Source organism: Heteronotia binoei, chromosome 3 (genome assembly GCF_032191835.1).
Source record: "Heteronotia binoei isolate CCM8104 ecotype False Entrance Well chromosome 3, APGP_CSIRO_Hbin_v1, whole genome shotgun sequence".
In the NCBI taxonomy this organism is placed as follows: domain Eukaryota; kingdom Metazoa; phylum Chordata; class Lepidosauria; order Squamata; family Gekkonidae; genus Heteronotia; species Heteronotia binoei.
The window spans coordinates 160,747,912-160,772,459 of NC_083225.1; the positions used below are offsets into that span (position 1 = coordinate 160,747,912).

The window sequence follows — 24,548 nt, forward strand, 5'->3', positions numbered from 1 at the left end:
CTCCTCACTCCAGATTTAAGAACACATTAAACAGCACTAGTCTCAATACAGTACCCAGGGGACCCCATATTTTCTTTCATCCATTCTGAAAACTGGCAATTTACTCCCACACTCTAATGCGTAACTAGTTAGTAATCCACAAGAGGAACGGTCTTCTTACCGGGTGGCTGCTAACTATACTCAGATTTTTTTTGCTGCTGAAGATTTTTCTGGAAGTCAAAGACCCACCTCACTTTTTCATGTTTTTCATCCACTCAAAAACCTCCAAAAGGTTAGTGAGCTATTCTGATTTTTCCTTAGCAGGGCTTGTTTTAACATCCCGTTTTTCTCACTGTATTAGCAACGGTTTAGCCTCAACCTCACAGAGGCTCCCCTGTATATGTTTCAGCCTATGAAATTTCAAATTGCTGAGTTTTGAATTAATGCAGTATCTTTCACAGTATTACTATTGAGCTATTTACTTTTAGGCTCTAATGCAATCCAGTTTAACTTTATTAATAATTTCCTTCCATTCTTTCATAAATGTTTCACAATTTCCTCCTTAGGATGTATTCTTGTTGAAATTTATTTCAGGTTTGTTATTGGAAACTAGACAAATCTTTATTTTGCTTCCTCAGTACAAATGATCACTGAACCTGAGCTGTATTCTTGATTGCTGCTGTGCAATTTTGTTTTTTTATTTGGCAGCTGTGCTCCCAGAAACTCCATATGTTCCTGTCTACCAAAAGTAGCAGAAGCAGGAAAAACCTGGAGATAGATCATGAAATAGCTACATGAAATTAGAAGATTAACAAAGTGTTGAATGCAAATATTCCCAGTTTTAAAAGACTGTAATTTTTTTTAAAATATGATAATGAATAGACACAAGGACAACACAAGCTTTCTGTTCAGACCAATCATGCAAAAGCTCAAATCTTTTTTAATGCAGTACATGATTATATGTATGAGCCAAATAAACATACAAACTAGAACGTAAACAGTTATCAACCAGAATGCAAAAGGACAGGTTTCTTACCTGTAACTGGTGATCTTCGAGTGGTCATCTGTGCAATCACACATATGGGGTAATCCGCAGGATTGGCCCCGACCTCGGAGAGTTCAAAGCAATCTTGATCGTAGATCTGGCGCGCCTCCCACTTGTCCTGGGAGGAGACAGCTACTGCGCATGCCTGGACAAGGGGGAGGTGCTTAGCCACTCAGTTTCTTCCCGCCGCCGGATAGGTGGAAATAACTGTGCTTACTAGCTTCCAGCAGCGGGGAAGGCTGGGTGGGTCTGTGTGATTGCACAGATGACCACTCGAAGATCACCAGTTACAGGTAAGAAACCTGTCCATCTTCTTCGTGGTCTCTGTGCATTCACACATATGGGTGATTAGCGAGCCATTTCTTCGGAGGTGGGTGCTGGACCTGTAAGAACATGAAGGGTTAGAGCGTAACGTAATGATAGTGGTACTCACAGTGGTTAGTCGAAGATCGATCGTAGCACTGCTTGTCCGAAGGAGGCATCTCGCCGGGCACGGACGTCGAGAGCGTAGTGCGAGGCGAAGGTAGATGTGGAGGACCAGACGGCTGCAGCGCATATGTCCTCTATAGGGATGCCTTTCATGAAGGCAGACGAGGTAGCCACGGCTCTGGTTGAGTGGGCTCGTATATGTTGAGGGATTGGTTGTTTTGCCAGCTGGTAACAGAGTTCGATGGCAGCAACAATCCATTTGGAGAGTCTCTGAGTAGATATTCTGCTGCCCTTATTATGGGTAGCGTAGGTGACAAAGAGTCTAGGGTCTTTACGGATTTGGCGGGTTCTGTCTATGTAGAAGGCTAGGGCTCTCCGTGCATCCAGGTTGTGGAGTGCCCTTTGTCCCGCGTCCGCGGGGTGCTGGAAGAAGGCTGGTATAGTGGACTGTCTTCCTAGGTGAAAGGTAGAGACGACCTTGGGTAGGAAGGTCGGGTCAGGTCGGAGGACCACCGTACTGTTATGAAATATCGTATACGGTGGGTCTGCTCTGAATGCGCAGATGTCACTGGCCCTCTTGCCTGTGGTGAGGGCCGTAAGTAGTGCCGTCTTCCATGACAGCAGGTGTAGTGGGATGGAGGCCATGGGCTCGAAGGGTGGTTTCATGAGTTGGCTCAGGACTAGGGACAGGCTCCAGGTGGGTAGAACTTGTTTGATTGGTGGGTGTAGGCGAATGATGCCCTTGAGGAAAGCTCTGGTCGCGTGGTGAGAGAATACCGTTGTGCCATCGATGCGGGGGTGGAAGGCAGAGATGGCTGCCAGGTGTACCTTCAGGGAAGAATACGACAGACCCGCTCTGGAGAGCGTTAGGGTGTAAGTTAGTACCTGAGGTATAGTGGCGAGGTTGGGGTCGAAGTTGTGCTGTGAGGCATAGTGTGAGAAGCGTTTCCACTTAAATAGATAGGATTTCCTAGTAGATGGTTTTCTGGAGTTCACTAGGACCTGACGGACCTCCGGAGGGAAGTCTAGAAACTGATTCTCCAGGCTGTTAATTTGAGCGATGCCGGGTTGTGGTGAAGGACCCTGCCGCCCTGTTGAGAGAGGAGATCCCGTGTTTGAGGGAGCTGGATGAAGGTATTGTTGGACAGGAGCAGCAAGGTCGTAAACCAGGGTTGGCGCGGCCACCATGGAGTTATGAGGATGCAGTTTGTGTGGTCTACCTGAATCTTCTGTAGAACTCTGGTGATAAGTGGAATGGGCGGAAAGAGGTAGTGGAGTGTTCCTTTCCAAGTTTGTATGAAGGCATCCCCCCTGGAGAGGTGGGATGGAGGACCTCTCATGTAGAAGCGGGTGCATTGGGCATTTGACGGTGAAGCAAATACATCTATCTTCGGTTGTCCGAAGATGCTGAATATCTGTCTGATGTATCGGCTGTTGATAGACCACTCGTGGTTGTTGGTGGAGTGGCGGCTCAGGGCGTCTGCCTGGGTGTTCTCGGCCCCTGGTAGGTGTACGGCCGTGAGGAAGATGCCCTGGCTTATGCTCCAATGCCACAGGGCTAGGGCTCTCTTGCAGAGTCTGACGGAGGCGGTGCCGCCCTGCCTGTTGATGTAAAAGACTGTGGCGATGTTGTCGGAGGTGATCTGGACGTGCTGGTTCCTTAGCGATGGGAGGAAGGACCGCAAAGCCTTGTGCACTGCGATGAGCTCCAGGCAGTTTATGTGGAGAGAGCGTTCGTAGTCTGTCCACTGGCCCTGCACCGTGAGGTCTTCCAAGTGGGCTCCCCATCCCCAGTTGGAGGCATCTGTGGTTACAATCACCGAGGGCGGTGTCTGCTTGAATGGCATGCCCTTGTAGAGGTGACGTTCCTTGGTCCACCATTTGAGGGATGGTACAATGTGTAGTGGAAGGGTGAGCAGTGTGGATTGATGTTGTGTGTGAGGGCGGAAAGTTCTTACGAACCACATTTGGAGGGGACGCATGTGCAGCTTCGCAAACCGCAGAACTGCTGTGGTTGCTGCCATGAGGCCTAGCATTCTCTGGAAGGTGAGCGCTGTTTGGGAGCGCTGGGCGATGATAGTGTTGGCCAGTGACATTATGGCGAGTGCCCTGTCCTGAGGTAGGAAAGCCGTTTGCGAGAGCGTGGAGATGTCTGCTCCTATGAATTGGATCCTCTGGGTAGGGACTAGTTTGGATTTTGAGAGGTTGACTAGGAGGCCTAAGGTGGCCAGGGTGGAGAGGGTGGTCGAGACGTCCAGTTGTAGTTGCTCCCTGGAATGGGCGACGATCAGCCAGTCGTCTATGTACGGGAAGATTGATATCTGCTGCTGGCGTAATGTGGCTGCTACTACTGCCATGCACTTGGTGAAGACCCTTGGTGCTGTGGAGAGACCGAAGGGAAGGGAGCAGAACTGGAAGTGCTGCTTCCCTATGGCGAACCTGAGGAATCTTCTGTGATGATGGTTGATTGTAATGTGGAAGTAGGCGTCCTGGAGGTCTATGGACGCCATCCATGCTCGTTCTGGGATGAGCGGGAGGATTGCCTGAAGCGTGACCATACGGAATTTCTTGTAGGTTATGTGTAGGTTGAGTTTGCGGAGGTCGAGAATGGGTCGGAGTCCTCCGTCCTTTTTTGGCACCAGGAAGTACCGGGAGTAGAAGCCGGTGCGATGGTATTGGGGTGGGACTGGTTCTATCGCGCCTTTGTCCAGCAGAGACGCGATTTCCGTCTGCAGGGGTGCGGACGGGGGTGTGGTGAGGAACCGGTGGTGCTTTGGAGTGGACGTAAACTCTATTAGGTAGCCTCTTTGAATGATGGCGAGGACCCAGGCGTCCGATGTTATGGTCCTCCAGGCAGTGTAGAATGGTTGTAGTCGTGTTGATGGGTTTGGCTGATGGAGGGAGACTGGACGGCTCGGGGCAGGGAGGTCAGAGAGACGGTTTGGGTGTGGTTGAAGGTTTCTTGGTTGTTTGGCGTCTGTGTTGAAAGGAAGGTTTGGACTGCGGTGGTTTGCGCTTCCATGGTTCCTGTTGCCGTGGGGATCTGTTCCCTTTGTATTGGTTGGACCTCCAGTTCCTTTGTCGATTGGTTTGGGTCAGAGGTTGGGAGACTCCCAGTCGTCTTGCCCTCTTCCTGCCATCGTCTACAGATGTGAGGATGTCATCTGTAGAGGAGCTAAACAGGCCAAGGCCATCAAAGGGCAAATCTTCAACTTTGTATTTGATGTCTGGTTGGAGGGAGGAGGACCTGAGCCACGCGTGTCTGCGGAGTGCTATGGCTGAGGCCAAGGTTCTGGAGGAACACTGTGCAGCGTGACGGGCAGTGTTGATTTGCTGTTTGGTTACTCTGGCCATCTCCTGCAGGGTGGTGGTGGCTGACTTTTGGGATGCCTCGGGCAGGGATGGTACCAATGCGGCGAGGGAGGTGGTCAGGTTGTGGGTGTATGCGGAGAAGCATGCCATGTAGTTGAGGATTTTGGTTGTGGCTGTAGTGAGGGCGTAAATCTTTCTTCCGATCGTGTCGAGTTTTTTGCCCTCCCGTTCTGGTGGTACCGGGTGTCTAGTCTGCTTCGACTTCGAGGACGAATGTACAATGATCGAGTTCGGAGCCGGGTGGGTGAACAGGAACTTGGAATCAGGTGCGTGTATCTTGTACAGCGCTTCAACCCTCTTGGATGTTGGCGGTACCGATGCCGGTTTGTCCCATGCTTCTTTGAGTGTTTCTAGTAGAACGGGGAGCATTGGGAGAGAAGAGCTGGATGGAAGATCCGCGTGGACTAGATCAAAAACGACGTCCGAGACTCTGGGAGCGTCTGTATTGAGCTTTAGATTTAGCGAGCTTGCCATGTTTGCTACAAGGTCGAGGTAGGATCTTGGGCCTTCAGACGGTGATAAGTCTGCTGGCTTGGCTATGTCGGAGTCTGGGGATTGTAGGTCCGAACCCGAAGAGTGGTCGGAGTCGGAGAGTTCCTCCTCGGATCCGTCGTCGGTTCCTTGAGGTAGGTCGGGCTGAGGTGTTGTCTTGGGAGCCGTGTGTAGGGATTCTAGTGGTGACGGGAGCTTCGGTTCGGCGCCGAGGTCCGTAGGGTCGTCATGGTGGTGAAGCGATTCGATCGATGCAGTTTGGAGTCTGTGTGTGCGATCTCGGTAGCGCGGAGACTCTTGGTAGCTGTGGTAATGGCGATCGTGGGATGGTGATCGTCGGTGCCGTCTTCGGTGCCGTGGGGATGGAGACCTAGATCTCGATGGAGAGTAATAGTAGTGTCTCCCCCTGCGGTGGCTGCGAGAGCGTCGGCGGCTGCGGGACCTGGTGCGGCGGCGACTGCGGGACCTGGTGCGGCGGCGACTGCGGGACCTGGTACGGCGGCGACTGCGGGACCTGGTGTGTCGGCGACTGCGGGATCTGGTGCGTCTGCGACTGTGAGATCGAGGTCTAGTCAGGGGATCTCTCGGGGTCGAGGGTTCTCTGGTGAGCGCGTGGGCGTCTATCGGCTGTGAGAGATCTATGAATTTAGTGGGGTCGAGAGTGTGGGTCCTAACGGATGCGGTAGAGTGCGTATCCAGCAGCTGGTCTGGTGGGGAATTCGGAATGGACGGCGACTTTGATGAGATGCGGATGATTTCCAACGGAGTGATTGACGGTGTTGCCGTCGACTTCGACGTCGGAGTCTTCGGCATCGATCCGGAGGCAGTGGCGGTCGGGTTCGGGGCCTTCGGTTTGGTGGTCGGGTTCGAGGCCGAGTCGAGAGGGCGGGTCTTATGCTTTTTTGAGCTAGTGCTACCCGTCGGGTCCGAGTGGGCGGAATCGGAGCGGCGGCGCTTTTTGGGGTCGTCCGACTTCTTAGAGTGCTTGCCGGTCTTAGGCTTACAGGGAGTCTGTGCCACGGAAGCTGCCGACTGCGCCTCTCCCACGAGGTGTGGGGAAGATGGCGCGGGTTGTTGTTGTCCGCCACGCGGCATGGCCGGTCGGAGTGAGGTTTCCATGAGGTGGCTCTTGAGTCTCGCGGCGCGGTTCTTGCGGGCCTGTTTACCAAATTGGCTGCAGTGCACGCAGGAGTCTGGACGGTGTGCCTCTCCAAGGCAGAACAGGCAAAGAGAGTGGCCGTCGGACGAGGGGATTTTGGATGAGCAGCTGGTACAGCGTTTAAAGATTATCTTGTCCCTTCCTTCCATCCGCCCGGGAGGGGGGGGGGGGAGGGAGGGGGAAAGTCCAGAAAGATAGTAAGAGGAGGCTTTTTTTTTTTTTTTTTTTTTTATACGATACCAGGAGAAGTAGAAGATGAAGAATTGAAGCGAAGAGAAGGTAGTTGTTGGAGATTGCAATGAAGAAGTTGGAGATCAACGAGGAAGGTGCGATCCGGTCGGCGGTAAGGAAGAAACTGAGTGGCTAAGCACCTCCCCCTTGTCCAGGCATGCGCAGTAGCTGTCTCCTCCCAGGACAAGTGGGAGGCGCGCCAGATCTACGATCAAGATTGCTTTGAACTCTCCGAGGTCGGGGCCAATCCTGCGGATTACCCCATATGTGTGAATGCACAGAGACCACGAAGAAGATCAAAACCTTTTCCCCTTCAAATCAGGAGCAGATGGCACTTAAAAGTACTGATCCTTTCACACCATGCCTTACTAAATGTACTATGAAGAACAGTTTAGTATACCTATAAAGCTTATGATAAACGTCAACCCCCTTCAAAACAAAAAAGTTGTCAGCTGAAGCGACTTAAAACCAACTGTTACCTACATGATTACCCAAGAATCTCACAAGGGAACATCTCTCTTAACACTACACAGAGACTCTCAAAACTTTCAACCCCCATTTAATACAGGACATCAGTCTGTGATTCATGCTTATTACCCTGCTAAGCCTGGAGGCTGCTACTCAAGGCTATGTTTATAAAAAACACAAATAAGAGCTAGAGATAATTTGTACAGAGTATCTAAATTTGATATAGCCATCAATTTGTTTTAGAAATTAATATTTGTAACCAATCTTATTTATTAACTTAGAATATTTATAAGTTGCCTTTTCACCTCATGAACCTAAAGGCTGCTTGCAGTATAAATTAGACAACGATTATTTAAAAACACACAGAAGACCACTATTTAAAATCTCAATTTGCCAATGTAAAAACAAATGCGATGCTATAAATCTTACTCAAAGGAGAAGGATTTTAAGGGAAGTCACCTGTGCCACCTAAATTTGCTATTGAACTTTATAAACTTTATTAGAGGATCTAAGAAAGGAAATTACCTCTCCCATCAGCACACATATATCATTTTTCTGAATCCCAGCCTCTGTGTTTAACCCATAAGTTCATAATGTGCCACTTCTAATGGGGCAACTTCCTACCTCCTCCAAAATGCAAGGAAACCACATGCCAAACACAGCATATGCCGCAAGCTATAACAAAAGCAGGCAAGACTGGGGATATATTCATTCAGCATTATCCTAGCTTAATTTTGGTGTAGATTTCATTCGCAGACCTGTTTGACTTTTGCACTTATTCTTTGCCTGCCTCCAACCTGAAGACATGCTCACTTTCACACTATTTACATAGTGAAACTGGAGAGCCAGTTTGGTGTAGTGGTTAAGTGTGCGGACTCTTATCTGGGAGAACCGGGTTTGATTCCCCACTTCTCCACTTGCACCTGCTAGCATGGCCTTGGGTCAGCCATAGTTCTGGCAGAGGATGTCCTTGAAAGGGCAGCTGCTGTGAGAGTCCTCTCAGCCCCACCCACCTCAGAGGGTGTCTGTTGTGGGGGAGGAAGGTGAAGGAGATTGTGAGCCGCTCTGAGACTCTTCGGAGTGGAGGGCGGGATATAAATCCAATATCATCTTCTTCTTCTACATGCCTTGGATGAATCAATGCGGTTTGTTTATTGCTTAACATTTATTTGAAGATATGGACTTCAAATTTACAGAATGAGTACAGTTGCAGACCTTTGCATCTAGAAGAAGACTGCAGATTTACACCCCGCCCTTCTCTATGAATCAGAGACTCAGCACGGCTTACAATCTCCTATATCCATAACAGACACCCTGGGGCTCTCACAGCAGCTGCCATTTCAAGGATAACTCCTGCGAGAGCTATGTGGGACCCAAGGCCATTCCAGCAGCTGTAAGTGGAGGAGTGAGGAATCAAACCCGGTTCTCCCAGATAAGAGTCTGCACACTTAACCACTACACCAAACTGGCTCTCTCTAGACCAGGGTTGGCCACACTTGCTTAACTTAAGAGGAACACAGAATAAACGTCAGATGTTTGAGAGCCACAAGACATGAACATTAGATGTCTGAGAGCCGCAAAACAAGGGGGGAGGAAAGCAAAGAGGGAGAGGTGGAAAGAAAGCAACTTTAAATCCATTCTCCATACTGCCAGCTAGCTTGGCTTGGAGAAGTGATTGAAAGAGACAAATGCCTGGAGAGGAGTTTAGCCTGGAGAGGAGGCATCTGAGAGGTGATATGATCACCATCTTCAAGGACTTGAAGGGCTGTCCTATAGAGCAGCGGTCCCCATCAACTTGGCCCCGGACCGATACCAGTCTGTGGCCCATCAGCAACCGGGCTGCCAGCTGAGCTGCCCCCCTGCAGTGCCCCATAGCCTCCCCCCGTGCTGTCTCCTCCTCCTCCCTCTGTGTTTGTTATGTTAAGCCAGGGAAAGCGCCTTCCTGGCTCTTTAAAAGCTCACCTCCCTTCCCGCGGCAGCAGCTGATCTGTGAGAGAAACCAACAGCAGTGGTGAGCGACTGTTGAACAAGCTGCGCTGCCCTTGCCTCAGGAGGCAAAGGCAGCATCACTTGTTTAGCAGATCGCTCACTGCTGCTGCTGCGGGGAGAGGGAAAAGTGAGCTTTTAAAGAGCTGGGAAGATGCTTCCCCTGGCTTAACATAATGAACATGGAGGGAGGAGAAGGCAGCAATGCAGGAGGAGGAGGTGAGGCGGCTGTGCGGCGCAGTGCGGGGAGGCCAAATTCAATTTCCCCACCCTGAGGTTCCCCCACCCTGCCGGTTCCTGGTGCCAAAAAGATTGGGGGCCACTGCTATAGAGGATGGTGTGGAATTGTTTTCTGTGGCCCCAGAAGGTAGGACCAGAACCAACAGGTTGAAATTAAAAGAGTTTCCAGCTCAACATTAGGAAGAACTTCCTGACTGTTAGAGTGGTTCCTCAGTGGAACAGGCTTCCTCGGGAGGTGGTGGGCTCTCCTTCCTTGGAAGTTTTTAAACAGAGGCTAGATGGCCATCTGACAGCAATGAAGATCCAGCGAATTTAGGGGGAGGTGTTTGTGAGTTTCCTGCACTGTGCAGGGAGTTGGACTAGATGACCCTGGAGGTCCCTTCTAACTCTATGATTCTATAAATGCCTTCTTCAACCCAGCTGACAGGGCAGTGGGGATCTCAAGTGCCACACAACATGTGTGGAAGAGCCACATGTGGCTCCCGAGCCATAGTCTGGCCACCCCTGCTCTAGACACATACATCCCCTTTTGGGCTTTGGGAAAACAAATCAAGAGAAGGTACAAAAACCAGCCAAGCAATCACACACATTTTTGGTCATTATTGCTTCATGAAACTTTTACATAGTTCAGAAACAGATGCCTGGTTTCAGAACTCCTCCCCTGACCTTAATTCTCCCAAACTGTCACTGCATTCAGAACAGAAGCAAGTATACTAGCAGATCCCATGTTCAAATGAACATGGAATCTGCTAATGCAGTCACAGCCTTGTGTGCAGTGGGGTGGAGGGATATGTAAGCCCAACAGCTGCTCTCAATCTCACCATCTGTAGAGACTGGCAAGAAGCAACAGCATCTGAACAGGATGGCACAGTCCCAGTTCCCACTGCATTGATTCCAGAATTGGTAGGAAGAATTAATTCACTGCTGATCCACTATAAATAGTTGACAAGTACAAACAGACCTCAAATTACAAAGGAAAAAACATTATAAAGGAATTAGCATGCTGCATAAATCTCAATGCATTTTCAAGCTAGTTGAAAAGTATAAAGGAAACATTACCTGCATCATAGGATACTTTGCTTCTGCAGGACTTCCAAATCCATTAACACCAATGAAACTGGTACTGAAGTAGGAGTCTGTAAGACTAGCTTCAGCTAGAGAACTTCCATCTATTCCCGGAACTGAAAAAAAAAATGGAAAACTCACTTAAGATACTAGCATTGCAGGCACCTAAGCACAGAAGTTAAATCTTTGTACTTTAAACACATACACCACCTATAACCAAGTGAAAAACTGCTATAGACAAATACGTAACATAAATGGCTGCCAGCCTTACAATTTGGCACTCACCTTCAGCAAATGGCAAACCTGTTGCAAACTACACCTACCCTACATTTTGTTTAACACAGGATCAAATACATGCATTTTCTAGCCTAGGATTAAAGAACTGGTAGCCCTTTATTTTGAGAGGGAAGGGAAGACTGCACATAGCCTTCCCACTACATATTATGACATTTATCACATTTCTTTCCCTGAGCTGTTCGCAGGAGGGGCAGGTATAAATCAATGGAAATAAATGTAGCTAGTTCAACTATTAGAACAGACAAAGGTGGTAGAGGCTAGTAAGAATACCTGGGCATGTAGAACAAAAGGTAAGCAACCATGCACTTAAAATTATCTTACAGGCTGATAATTTTCAATGCACTAAGTGAAATGTTTCTAAAACGTTAAGGAGATTCAATAGTAATATATTTTCCCACCATATACTGATAAATTTTTCTTATTACCCTACTACTACTGAAGTCAGAAGGCACAGAAAAGGTAACAGGAAGGGAGGGGCTCCAAATACCTGATACTAATTTACTTGCTGAAGCATCTGCCTTTAGAAAGGGTGACTATTTGATTAAAAAGATGGAGCTTGTACTAGGTACAGAGAGAGCATAAAAGAAAAAAAGAAACAGGCTGTTGACTTTACCTCTTGCCTCACTTACCTGCAGGGGTTCATTACACCAGGTAAGGAGAATGCAAGTTTAACTACATAACTCCAAGTTCAGCCATTATCTTCTGTACATGATGACAGTACCAAAGGACATAATATGTGAACTAAAGACCCTCTCCCAGGCTCTTCTCCTACAGAGATTACTGGGAGAGGAAGTCTCTAAACAGGCCTAAAGGGGACTTAAGAGTTAAAAATCATAAAGTTGATCTTTCTGACAAGAACATGCTAATTAGTGCATCTCTGAAGTTCTGTTTGTTCCATCACTTTCACATGCAATGCCTGCTTTAAAAAACACCTTTAAAATGTCCATTTTGGCAAAAAAAAAAGTTGCAATTTGCAGAAGATGCAAAAGCAGACAATGCGTGAGGCTAAAAATCACTTTGCTTAGCATGAATGTATACTGGATGCTTGTGCTGGATTGTCAAAAACAAAGTAATACACCATAGGCTACAAGTTAAGATGGGGGGGGGGGCAGAATTAAGCTTTGTTACTATCAGTGCTTAAAATCTTATTTATATGCAGGATAGAGAAATTTGTTTTTAGTTTAGTAGAAACAGTGCTGATTATGTAGAGCTTACGGCTGACCTATTTCCATTTCAGAAACCTCAACCATATGCCTACATCAAGAGCACTGTGTGTTGCTCAGTATTTCAGTTAAGAACACTACATATTATGACTTTGTGTGTTAACATTATGACTGTAACTAAAAAGGCCTCCAATACTCCTTCCATTACCAAATTCATAGTCTGTTTTAGAGAAAGACTTATAGGGGTTTTTTTAAAAAAAATTCCTTTAACTACAACTGTATAAAATATTTGCCAATGGTAACTTCTAGACAAAAGTATCAACAACATGCGGGGATTCAGGGGTTAGCCTTACAATGGCTTTCCTCCTTTCTTTGTGATCAGGGACAAAGGGTGGCGATCGTCCCAGAGGCATCCGCTTAATTGTGGGGTGCCTCAGGGGGCGGTGCTTTCCCCAATGTTGTTTAATATCTACATGCGCCCCCTTGCCCAGATTGTCAGGAGATTCGGGCTGGGTTGCCATCAGTATGCAGACGACACTCAGCTTTATCTGCTGATAGATGGATGGCCTGCCTCCACCCCAGAAAAACTGGCCCCGGCGTTACAAGCCGTGGCGGGGTGGCTCAGGCTGAGTCGTCTGAAGCTGAACCCAACGAAAACAGAAGTCCTTTGTCTGAGTCGTGGTGGCCTGGGAAGGGAAATCCCTTTACCAGCCTTTGATGGGGCACCACTGATATCGGCGCCTAAAGTCAAGAGCTTGGGGGTGCTACTAGAGCCTACATTGGCTATGGAGGCCCAGATAGCAGCCACTGCGAGATCCGCCTTTTTCCATCTTAGGTGGGCACGACAGCTGGCACCCTTCCTAGAGCACAGCGACTTAGCAACAGTGATTCATGCTACGGTCACCTCAAGACTAGACTACTGTAATGCCCTCTACATGGGGCTGCCCATGTCTCGAATCCGGAAGCTGCAGCTGATGCAGAATGCTGCTGCCAGGCTGTTACTGGGTCTCTCTATTCAGGATCATGTGCAGCCGGGGCTGCGGAGACTGCACTGGCTGCCAATAGTATTCCGGATTCGCTACAAGGTGCTGGTTATTACCTTTAAAGCCCTATAGGGCTGAGGTCCTGTCTACCTTAGGGACCGTCTCTCCCCACATATTCCCCAGAGGGTACTGAGATCTGGATCACAAAATCTATTAGAAATCCCCGGGCCGAGGGAGGCGAGATTGAAGGCTACCAGAGAATGAGTCTTCTCTATTGCTGCCCCCCACTGGTGGAACCAACTCCCTGATGATGTTAGACCCTTGCGGGACCTTGCCCAATTCTGCTAGGCTTGTAAAACAACACTTTTTCGAATGGCCTTCAACTAAAGTACAGAGCTGCTTAACATCATGGTATGGAACTTAGCACCAAAACTGTTTTTAAAATCTGTTTAATATTTAAAGTGTAATTGTTAATTTTAATTGATCTTACTGTAATTGTTTTTATTGCTTTATGGTTTTATTGTTTTATGTGGTATTTAATGATGTTGTTAGCCGCCCTGAGCCTGCTTTGGTGGGGAGGGCGGGATATAAATGCGAAAAATAAATAAATAAATAAACAACAAATAATATATACTGCCAGTAATGCCGGAAAAAAGCTTAAAAAAATAAAGGAACGACAGTCTCTTTCTCTGTGGTACTTGAACCCCTGAGACAGGGCCTTTTCTGACTTGGGACCCTCATTTATGCCCAAATGCAAAACAGGGATCCTACAGGACTTTTTAAAAAACTGTATATGCATCTTTACCCCCTGCAAGTTTGATCTCAAAACACTTTACTTGGGCTAACTAGTATGATGTCTGAGTCATGACCCACCAACTACAGACCAGTGACATCTCTTTCAGTATCCCCTACATTGTTAGGGCTCTTGGGAGTGTTTTGTCAAAGTTGTAGAATAAACAGAATTACACTGACAGTGAAAGATATGAAAGGCAATTTCCAACAAAGTTAGTAGAAAAGCAAGATTTATAAGCTCCATCATTGGAGTGAACATATGAACATATGAAGCTGCCTTATACTGAATCAGACCCTAGGTCCATCAAAGTCAGTATTGTCTACTCAGACTGGCAGCGGCTCTCCAGGGTCTCAAGCTGAGGTTTGTTCATGCCTACTTGCCTGGACCCTTTTTAGTTGGAGATACAGGGGATAGAACCTGGAACCTCCTGCTTACCAAGCAGATGCTCTACCACTGAGCCACCATCCCTCCCCTATTAAGTATGAGCAATGTTTCTATTTACTTATATAAAACATTCATAAGCCTATTTACTCCCCACTCCTGGCAACTAGGACCCAAGGATGAGAATTACTCTTCCAAAGGTGAGAAGCACTGTTGGAGCAAGAATCTACATAAACCCAGTCTGACAGCCACAGTATGACAGCTGGTGATCTAGCTGCCAGGCTAGGTCACAGTGACCTGATCAGCAGACCGGCTTGAGCCGGCAGAAGCCAAGTGATGCAATCTGCTGAGTCAGCATGGCCAGGATTGGCTGCTTGGACTATATATGATCTGTGTGTGCATCACACAGCTCTCTCCCTGTGAGATGGTGGTTAGGCGAAGCACTTTGTCCGTGGAGGTGATATTGTATACACTGCACAAGAGAGCACTTGTTGTGTATATATGTTAATACACCTTTTGGCACTAGTTGCACGTGTCTGCCTGATTTTCTTTCCTGAAGCCCTGTGTCGGGCAAGTCATCTCCCTCACTCTGCTACTCCCGCTCCGACAGGGTTATGGGCCCAGGGCGCTTCCGCTGCGCGGAGGAGAGAGTTGCGAGTTGAGCTGACTGTGAGTTTGGAAAGAGCCGGAGGCGAGGAACGCCGGTGAAGGACACAGAAGCACCACCGTTCTCTGTTTGAGAGCCAGAGGGACGTCGGCAGCCGGCCGTGAGGAGGAGTCGGCACGATGGCTCAGCAACAGCTTGGAGTAGCCGTTGAGAAGCTCACCTCAGCCAACTACGCGGTGTGGAGCCTGAGAATGCAACACTACCTCAAGCGTGAAGGGCAATGGCTGTTCGTGAGTAACCCCCCTGCTGACTTATCTCCTGCCGAGACTGTGTTATCGGATAAGGCACTGGCCAACATAGTGCTATCTATAGGAGATGACCAGCTGGTTTATGTGCGAGGGAAGGACACTCCCAAGGCTGCCTGGGACGCGTTGAGTGCGGTGCATGTTAGCACCACTGCTGGTTCCCTCATGGCCTTGACAAGGAGGATGTTCCGCACCGTTATGCCGGCTGGAGGGTGTGTGAAAGATCACATCAAACGGCTAACGGACTGTTTCGTTGAGCTGGAGGCAAGAGGCAAGACTGTAGCTCCAGACGACAGAGTGTACATTTTGCTGTCGTCGTTGCCACCTGAGTACACTCCCCTGATAACTTCTCTGGAGACGGTGGACGTAGCGACCCTGACCATGGAATACGTCTGTGCCCACCTGCTTGACTTCCAAGAGAGAATTGCGGCCGTGAGCTGTCCGGGGGTGTCGGCCGGGCAGCGTGCTGTTATCGGTGTGTCCGGGAAGACAGCCAAGAATGAGCCAGCTTTTGCTGCTGGCAGGCGTCCGAAGGTGGAGGAAGTGGAGCCGACTGCGTTTGCAGTCCGTCGCTGCTATGGATGCGGGTCGTCGCAGCACCTGCTCCGAGCTTGCCCTGAGAGGGAGAAGAGGCGGGGGCGTGTGCGGCGAGAGCGGAGGACCGCCAGCCCGTGTGAGGAAGCAACCCGGCTGGTCACGTCTGCAGTAGAGAGCACAGGGTCTGCTTGGATTTTAGACTCCGGGGCAACGAGCCATCTCTGCTGCGAGAAGGAGTTGTTGAAAAACATTGACAGTCCTGAGCATAAGTATGTGAGATTGGCTGATGGGACCACTGCCAATTCTGTTTGCTCAGGCAATGTGGAATTTCCTGCACTGAAATGTATGTTGCAAAATGTGTTGTATGTACCCTCACTGCAGTCTAACCTGTTGAGTGTTAGCACACTGTTTGACCAGGGATACCAGGTGAGATTTGAGAAAACCTGCTGCAAAATCCTGGGAGGTGGGGGAAAGTTGCTTGTGACAGGAAAGAGGGAAGGTAAACTGTATGTGGTCCAGAGTGATTGTGCCCAGGTGGCTCAGGTGTCGAATGAGCCTGTGCACAATAATTGTATACATTTGCTCCATAGGAGACTTGGGCACTGCGGATTTAGGGCGTTAAAGAAAACCCTGGAGCTTGTGCCTAGTTTGAAAGTAAATCCTTGCAAATGTTACTTGGATTGCCAGGTCTGCAAGAAGACCAAAAGCAAGGCGTGTGCTGTTGCTAAAGAAAGCTCAAGGGAAAGCACACAAGCCCTGGAACTAGTCCATTTAGACGTTATTGGCCCATTGCCAAAGAGTCTGTCGGGGAGGAGATACTGCTTGGTGGCCACCGACGACCACACGAGGTACGCGTGGGTTTTCACCATGGTGCATAAGTCTGAGGTGTATAAGACATTCACCAAGTGGGTCAAAGCAGTGGAGAGACAATTAGGGGTTAATCTCCTGGCTGTACAAACCGACAGAGGGGGGGAATTCTTATCTAACCAGATGAAACGTTGGCTGGAGAACAAGGGCATTGCCCACCGTCTGACGAACCCGGCAACGCCCCGAGAAAATGGGCATGGGGCTGTATTGCAGAATGTGATGTATTGCATGTTAGAGGATGCACAACTGCCAATGACCTATTGGGCAGAAACCATACATGCAGCTGTTTTTTTGCAAAATAGGGTTTGGTGTAATACTGTGAAAAATGTGCCTTACAGGTTACTGTTGAACAAGACCCCAGATTTGAGTTCTTTAAAAGTCTTTGGGTCACGGGCTCGGGTTGGCATCCACTCCACGAGTAGCGGGGAGGGGGATGTCCGGGCAGAGAGCCTAATTTTTCTGGGCTACAAGCCAAGGGCCAGGTGTTATCGTTTCTGCAATAGCAAAAGCAAGATAACACTTAGTAAGAGTGCCCAGTTCAATGAAAAAAGCAGCTGGCCAAGGTTGCACTCCTTGCAGAAACAATTTGTCCTGCTGCCAAGTAGCGATAACGATGTTGGAGCGCAGCCCAGAACTCCAGCCCAGGAGGTGGCACCCAGTGGGGCTGGAGAAGGTGAGCCGAATGCTGGCACAGAGCCTGACGAGCAGAGTCAGGAGGCAGAGCCTCAAATGCAGGAACTGGAGGTAAAGTGTGAGAGTCAGGAGGTTCAACACCCAATTACAGGGGCAGAGCAACCAGCCCAGGAGGTGGGAACAGAGCAACCCGAAGAAGACAAAGCTGGTCCAAGCACAGGGCCACGGGTGTCTGCCAGGTCCACCAAAGGCCAACGTCCCGCTAGGTACAAGTGTCCCTATGTCACTCTGACTGTCAATCCAGACCCACCCGGATTAGAGGAAATGTTAAAAGAAAAGGCTAAGAAATGGAAAGCCTGGGTGGCAGAGTGCGAGGCAAGGGAGAAGGAGGCTGAAGCCAAGCGTCTGAAAGAGCTGGCTGAACAGGAACACGATGATGTGTTTTACAATCATGATGAGTTCCTGAACGAATTCCGGAAAGGGTTCCGAGCTACGTAAATATGAACTGTAATGTTGCTGGTGGACATGTATGTAAACTGTGTAAAGTGTTTTGGTGCACTGGGTTTAAATAGATTAGGAGGTGTGTTGGAGCAAGAATCTACATAAACCCAGTCTGACAGCCACAGTATGACAGCTGGTGATCTAGCTGCCAGGCTAGGTCACAGTGACCTGATCAGCAGACCGGCTTGAGCCGGCAGAAGCCAAGTGATGCAATCTGCTGAGTCAGCATGGCCAGGATTGGCTGCTTGGACTATATATGATCTGTGTGTGCATCACACAGCTCTCTCCCTGTGAGATGGTGGTTAGGCGAAGCACTTTGTCCGTGGAGGTGATATTGTATACACTGCACAAGAGAGCACTTGTTGTGTATATATGTTAATACACCTTTTGGCACTAGTTGCACGTGTCTGCCTGATTTTCTTTCCTGAAGCCCTGTGTCGGGCAAGTCATCTCCCTCACTCTGCTACTCCCGCTCCGACAAGCACTCCTAGTTTTTCTTCACATTAACACTACCTATAAGTCTAGGGATCTTCCAAAGTAATGATGAAGTGCAAAAGAAAAAATTATTACTGATGGAATGTTAATTCAATACTCTCAAAAAATCTATATTCACCATCTCACAGTTCTGCATTCAGCTTCTGAAAAGAATTCTGGGTAGAGCATTAAGACTATACTACATGTCTTGGTACAGCAGCATCTATGCAATATCGCTATATTTTCATTTCCTGCAAAGAAATGTTGCAGCCAAGTTACAGCAGCTTCCAGCAGAAAATGCCAGAGAAAGGAGATCAGATTGATTAAATATAGTGTTCCTCTATCTTTTCAGATAGAGAGAGACACAGTATGTTTAAAGTCAACTGCACACAATAGTCACATCTGTGTTCTTTAACTCCCTTTCTAGTGGCAATGGAACACCCATAAGCTGGACTGACCCAAATATCCAGCCATGCGGTATGATTTATTACTCTACTTCTTTCTGTGCTCTACTCAGTCAAGCACATAGTATTTTAACAGGTGCAATCTCTATCTTTTACAACAAAACTCAAGCCACCTATTTACCTATTTCTCAAAACAAATAAATCAATGGTTACCTTCCCCCTACTTAAAACTGCATTCAAAAATGTTCCTAATCCTCCTTTCTTTTAAAACAAGGCTATCTAATTGCTTGCTATCCATTGCTTCCTAAAGAACACTGAATGTATTCCTCTGAAGCATATCCTCATGTACATTCCAATTCTAATACCCTACTTTGAACACATTGCCCAGCATTTTATTGCCCATTACTCTGGAACCTTAAAAATTTCTGTAAATTACATTTATCACATTGCTTTCCAACATCTTCATACTAATTTAGAAAGATCACTTTTTGCTAGCATTTTTGTTAAGTACAATGAATAAAATCAATAATAAACTAGAATTATACACAAGTGTTACATTTGTAAGCAAGATGTAGTATGGTTCCTCCATCACAACATGCTCATAAGCATGCTAGTTCCATTCAAAACTTACTGAACAGAACAGGATATTTACCACAGGGGTGAGGTCATACGCTCACCTAAAACAACCTAATTTAGTACTATCTATACTTGACTGATACCCTATGGTCCTTGCTTTTTAATTTCACAAAGTTCTAGCGTACATGAAAAACTTAAGTACAAAACTGTTCAGTAGCAGCCAAGCATTCCACCTTGTGAACAATGTTTTCAAATACATTACAAAATATCACGTTTCAGTGAGGCGCCTCAGGAATTAATGCACAACTTGCGAATGGAACCAAGGTACTGCACAACTCATTGTTTCAGAACTCTTAATGTCTCTTTAATATTGTAAAAATAAAACCAAAACCAACCTTCATGGGTCTAGTGCATGGGCAAACTAGCCTTATCACAAAGAAAAGAGGCATTCCAGCTTGCAGATCTTTTTAAAAATCCTGATCATTTCTTAGTAACAGTGCTATTGCTAGGCCAGTTGCAACAGACACACACATTACAATTTGTGAGGCCGCCCCTTCAATAGACCAAACCATTGTGATTATAATAGAAACATTCATTTTAATTCCAATCTTTAATTGTTTTGTCCTATATTCTAGGCACTACGCTTTGCTTGTGTACCATAGGAGACCTTTCAGAGTTAAGACTTTATAAACACAGTTCCAATGTTCAGCTTTAACAGTTCTTTATTGGGGGGGGGGGGGGCGCAACCTGACTAGCACATCTTAGAGATAGCATTTTTTGTTTGTTTCTGTAACCCTATGCATCTTACTGGCTGAGAGGGTAGTAATACTGTGCTATCAGACCCAAACAGATTTCCTTTTAGAAAAGCCAGTTGACAGTCTCTGGAAAGGCCAAGTAAAAAGCAGCATCCACTACTGCTATAAAATTTGTAGGTGTTTTAAGAATACATGTGCTGGACCACTACTATTTTCACCAAAGGTTAACATACTATCAAAAAAATTAGATGTGGCACATGGCATGTATGATAACTCATACACCTCATGGTTGGAATGTTTCCTCATGGCTTTCTAATCTACAGAAAACAATCTGTTCAATGCCAGGGGTCCAATTGAAAACACAATTTGGGTATTATATGGGCACCTCCAATTATGTCTGTATCGTATTAAAAACTAAAAGATGGCAAACTTTCATGCTTCTGCAAATTTAATCTCAGAAAGGTAAACTGAATGGTAAGCCATAACAATCAAGTCATTTTTCTTTTGAAGTTATAATGCTTTTTGCAAAGCTCATGTCACTAATTAAGAGGAGCATCACTGTTGCATTTAGTTCCAGCAAATCACTCTGAAGGCACTTCAAAAGAATTACAGATTAGAAACAACATAAAAACCTAAGAGAGCCAAAATGTACGGAAGTCTGGAAAGCTCTGCTTGGATATCCTATAGGGGTGTCGAACTCATTTGTTATGAAGGTTGGATCTGAAATAAATGAGACCTTGCTGGGCTGGGCTATGTGTGTCATAAAATGTAATGCCAGGCTGTGGAGACATAAACTTTATAAAGGATACAGACAAACACAATTAGCACTCTTGCAATATCTGACTGTTTAACAGTTTCTTATAACTGATACCTCTTGCTCTGAATTATTGCTTCAAAATCTGGAGACAATGTTTGTGCTGTAGCAATCTTGAGTATGTGTTCAGCTGTATTTCTCTAAGTTGCAAACCTACTTTTGATTATTGACATCCATTACAGAAATCTCATGGTCAATGCTTTGACCCTAAGGCCGAGGGGAAAACATGAAATGGCTGGGCATTGCAGGCTTATGTACTAAATTGCTTCATGTGCTGGTCAGCCAATGGAGAAAATAGAGGCTTTACTCTGCAGCTCCTGTGCAATTGAGCAAGCCTGGCAAAGCAAGCTGTGAAGCAGAAGTAAGAAAGACAGATATAAGGAAACAGATGACATTGTGTTGCTTGCGGGCCTGATAGCAGTCCTCTGGGGGCCTGATCTGACCCTTGGGCCACATGTTTTATACCCTCGCCCTACACTGAGCACGTTGGACTAGGCAACCAAAAAGGTCCCTTTGAACTCTGGGGCTTAACAGTGCAGTTCTATGCAGAATTACTCCAGTCTAAGATCACTGAAATCAATGGACTTAGACAGATGAAACTCTGCATAAGACTGTATTGTAAGTGATATAAAAATGGTACAGCATACTGCAGATGGCACAGTACACATGGCTACTTTTTCCACAGCACAGTGACTTTCTGTAATCACCTCAAGGCAAAGATCAATGTGTATCTTACAAGGACTTCAACAACAGTGCAACTGTGGTACTATCCCATGCACAGCAAAGCCCAATGTGTTTTTCTTTGGATGGGACGGGGAGAGAGAGAGAGTACGAACCATATTAACTTATGAATAAATGCAATGCTGACTTCTAGGTGGACCTCCACTGCACAATGACCTTATCCAAGTGAAACTATCATGATGACAGGCTGTTATGCTTTTTAGCTGCCAACATTTGAATATCGTGATATGTTCACAAGTTAGCTAATCACAACTCCAGATTTTAAGCTACTCAGTTTAAAAACATATTTTGCAGATGAACATTTTTTTCACAGATTCACCTTCATAACATTTCACCTTAAAAATCCTCATACATGAGAAAAGTGGCTTTATAATGTCATTTCTTCTTGCATAACTCGCACAGAAGAATAATATTTAACATAGGCTGTTTCACACTTGTTTGCCAGAGCTTTTGAGGAGATATGAATGGCAGGCATCTTTTAACAGGGAAGGGGAGAGAGAGAAATCTAAGGTTTGTTATTATGATATAATAAATGCAAATGACTTTAACTATTATTGCAAACCACCTGAAAACATGAGGAAACGTGAGGTATAAACATTTTAACAAATAAATGAATCCAATATTTACTTATGATGCAAATCCATAAGCATTTATATATTTAACAATTTCTCGTAAAATTGCATGTATTGGAAGAAAATGTCAGGTTATATGTGATCGAATTTTGAAGACCAGGTTCCAGTTACAGAACTAACTTTGGCAACTAATGAAAGGAGAAGAATCAGAGATGCCTGGTGATTCATTGTAGTTGGGGAAAGGAATTATAAGCTGTCAAAATGCAATTCAAACATAATCAACGCATTTTTCTTTAACATAGTGGTGACTGACCAGCTGTATCTTCTCATCAAACAAGTTCAAGTGATAACAAGTGTTTAATATTTCCGTTCTGAAATATTCACAAGGTACCAGGTACTTGTCCCAAACCAGATAGCCCAGGACAGCCTGATTTTGTAAGCAAAACATGGTCACCCCTGTTTAGTACTTGGATGGGAAACCACCAAGATGTCCACTATTGCTAGATGGAGACAAGCAATGACAAACTACCTCTGTTTCCTGCCTTGAAAATCCCACAGGATTGCCATAAGTCACCTACAACTTGACAGTACTTTCTACCACCACTAAGTATTATCCTAACAGAAATTGGGACAAAAGGGGGAAGGCGGTACAAATTCCAACAGTCCATTTTCGAATGCAATACTCCTGCTCTGTGTTACAAGGAAACCCACTTTAAAGCAGCAAATTGGCAGATACAAACTAGAGACCCAGGTGTACCAGAGACTGTGGTGTATATGCATCTTATACAAACAATGTTAAACAATTCTTTAAAAAAAAATGTTGCCAATCACTGTTCTACCTGTTTTGCGGTACACACACATATCCTGACACACAAGACAAAACTTTCTAAGAAGAGCTTGTTTCTAAATTGGCCTGCAGATTTTAATTTCATTTTACAGACATTATGGAATAGAGACATGGATATACCAGAGATTCTGGTATACATGCACCTTATACTAACAACGCTAGACTTTTTAAAAAATCAATATTCTACCTGCACTGGGATACATACACATATCCTCACACACAAAACAAAACTTGTTTACAGGGGCAGGTTTGTAAACAGGCCTGCAGATCTTAATTTTTGCTTTACAGGCTTCCTGCACTATCTCGTTTTGAAGTATCTTTGTCTTTTTTGACTGGTGTAGTTTCTAAGCACTACAGTTAAAAATCCAACACACACACCCCTCTCCGGGCCCAAAATCCTCTACCCCATCTATTCGTCTAGACTAGAGTCTTTTCCCATCCAAAATCCCACTCAAGTCAACCTCATTACTCTACAGACATTAAGCAGCCGCAGATGGGAGAGAAAGAAAAGAGAGCTTTAACACACCCTTCCTTCCTTCCTTCCTCCCCCTTTCAGCTCCTCAAGCCACCCAGGCTTCAATTCCTCTCCCAAAACGGGAACGAGCCCGCTCTGGCCGCGACCCGCTTCCTCCCCCTCTCCCCACACGCCAGCGTCCTCCTTCCGGAGCATCTCCGTAGGCCGCCCCCTGACATCCTCGCCTCCTGAGGGAAGAGGGCCGCAGGCGAAGCAGGACCAGAGACCCGCCCGAAGCCGCCCCCACTCCAGCCTCGCCCACACTCACTGGCCAGCCGGGGTCCGTCCATCCCCACTCCGCCGCTCGCTCCTCCGTGGCCGCCGCCGCCCGCCACCAACTCAGGAGGCTTCTTAGGCACAGGCGCCGCCGCCCCGTGACCCGGATAGCCTCCGCCGCCGCCACCGCCGCCACCGTGCCCCGGCGATGCGGCGACCGGAGGAGCGGCAGGGCCCGGCGGGAGGCCGAGCGGAAGCCCGCCGAGGGCGCCTGGGGGCGGCGGGCCCGGGCAGGCGGCGGAGGCGGCGCTGCTGCCGGGCTCCTCGTGGAGGAACTGGCACTCCTCGCCGTAGAAGCACGTCTTGTCCTTGGCGTAGTAGCGGCAGAACTTGAGCTTCACCCCGCCGGGGGCCACCGCCGGAACCCCCGCCCCAGGCCCCGGAGGTGGCCCCACCACCGCCGCCGCTGCCACCGGGGAGGAGCAGGGGATCCCGCCGCTGTTCATGGCGGCCGCTACAGCAGCAGCGGGAGGAGCGAGGCCGCCTCAGGAGGCACCGCCGCTGCCGGCCGCGGCACCATGGGGGAGGCAAGGCGGGGAGCGGGAGCAGCCGCTGCTGTCACAGCCTGAGGGCCGCCGACGGGGGGAAGGGGGAGGGAGGAGGAAAGAAGCGGGCGCTTCTTCCGAGGGAAGGCCGAGCGAGCCCGCCAAGGAAGACGAAGCGGGAGGAGGGAAGCCTCGGCCAGGCTGCTCAATGGTCCTGGCGGCGGCTGCGGGGTTGTTTATTCCATTTTCCTCTTCCTGAGCTGCCTCTTTAGCGCGCCTGCGCGAGAGAGAGGCCCGCTGGGTAATCCGGGCCTGGAGCAGCAGGCTGTGCCCTGACAGAACGCTGAGCGGGTGTCTTGTGGGTGCGTCTCTCCTTTCCGAATATTGCTTTGACCTGGATTAGTTAGACTTCGTTCGGGCTCGCCAGTGGGCTTGGGAAAGGAAATTTTTTTTTATTTTTTTTTTGTTATCGATGCGTGCCTTTGTTCGGTCTGTTGCTGCGCAATTAAACAGGAGACCAGGGGCACCTGAAAGACTGACTGACCTAGTTTGTTCCA

General features: G+C 47.5%; 1 protein-coding gene across 2 annotated transcripts in view; it reads right to left on the bottom strand.

Annotated features, from left to right (window-relative positions):
• Positions 1-24,266, bottom strand: part of PAN3 (poly(A) specific ribonuclease subunit PAN3) — a 93,533-nt gene extending 69,267 nt beyond the window's left edge. For both annotated transcript variants that reach the window (XM_060234742.1, XM_060234741.1), the window contains exons 1-2: positions 23,499-24,266; positions 10,461-10,582 (exon numbers count right to left, since the gene is read on the bottom strand). In XM_060234742.1, the coding sequence (XP_060090725.1) occupies positions 10,461-10,582; positions 23,499-23,952 (576 nt within the window). In that variant the 5' untranslated portion in view covers positions 23,953-24,266. The remainder of the gene's footprint in view (positions 1-10,460; positions 10,583-23,498) is intronic.
• Between the last annotated feature and the right edge of the window lie 282 nt (positions 24,267-24,548).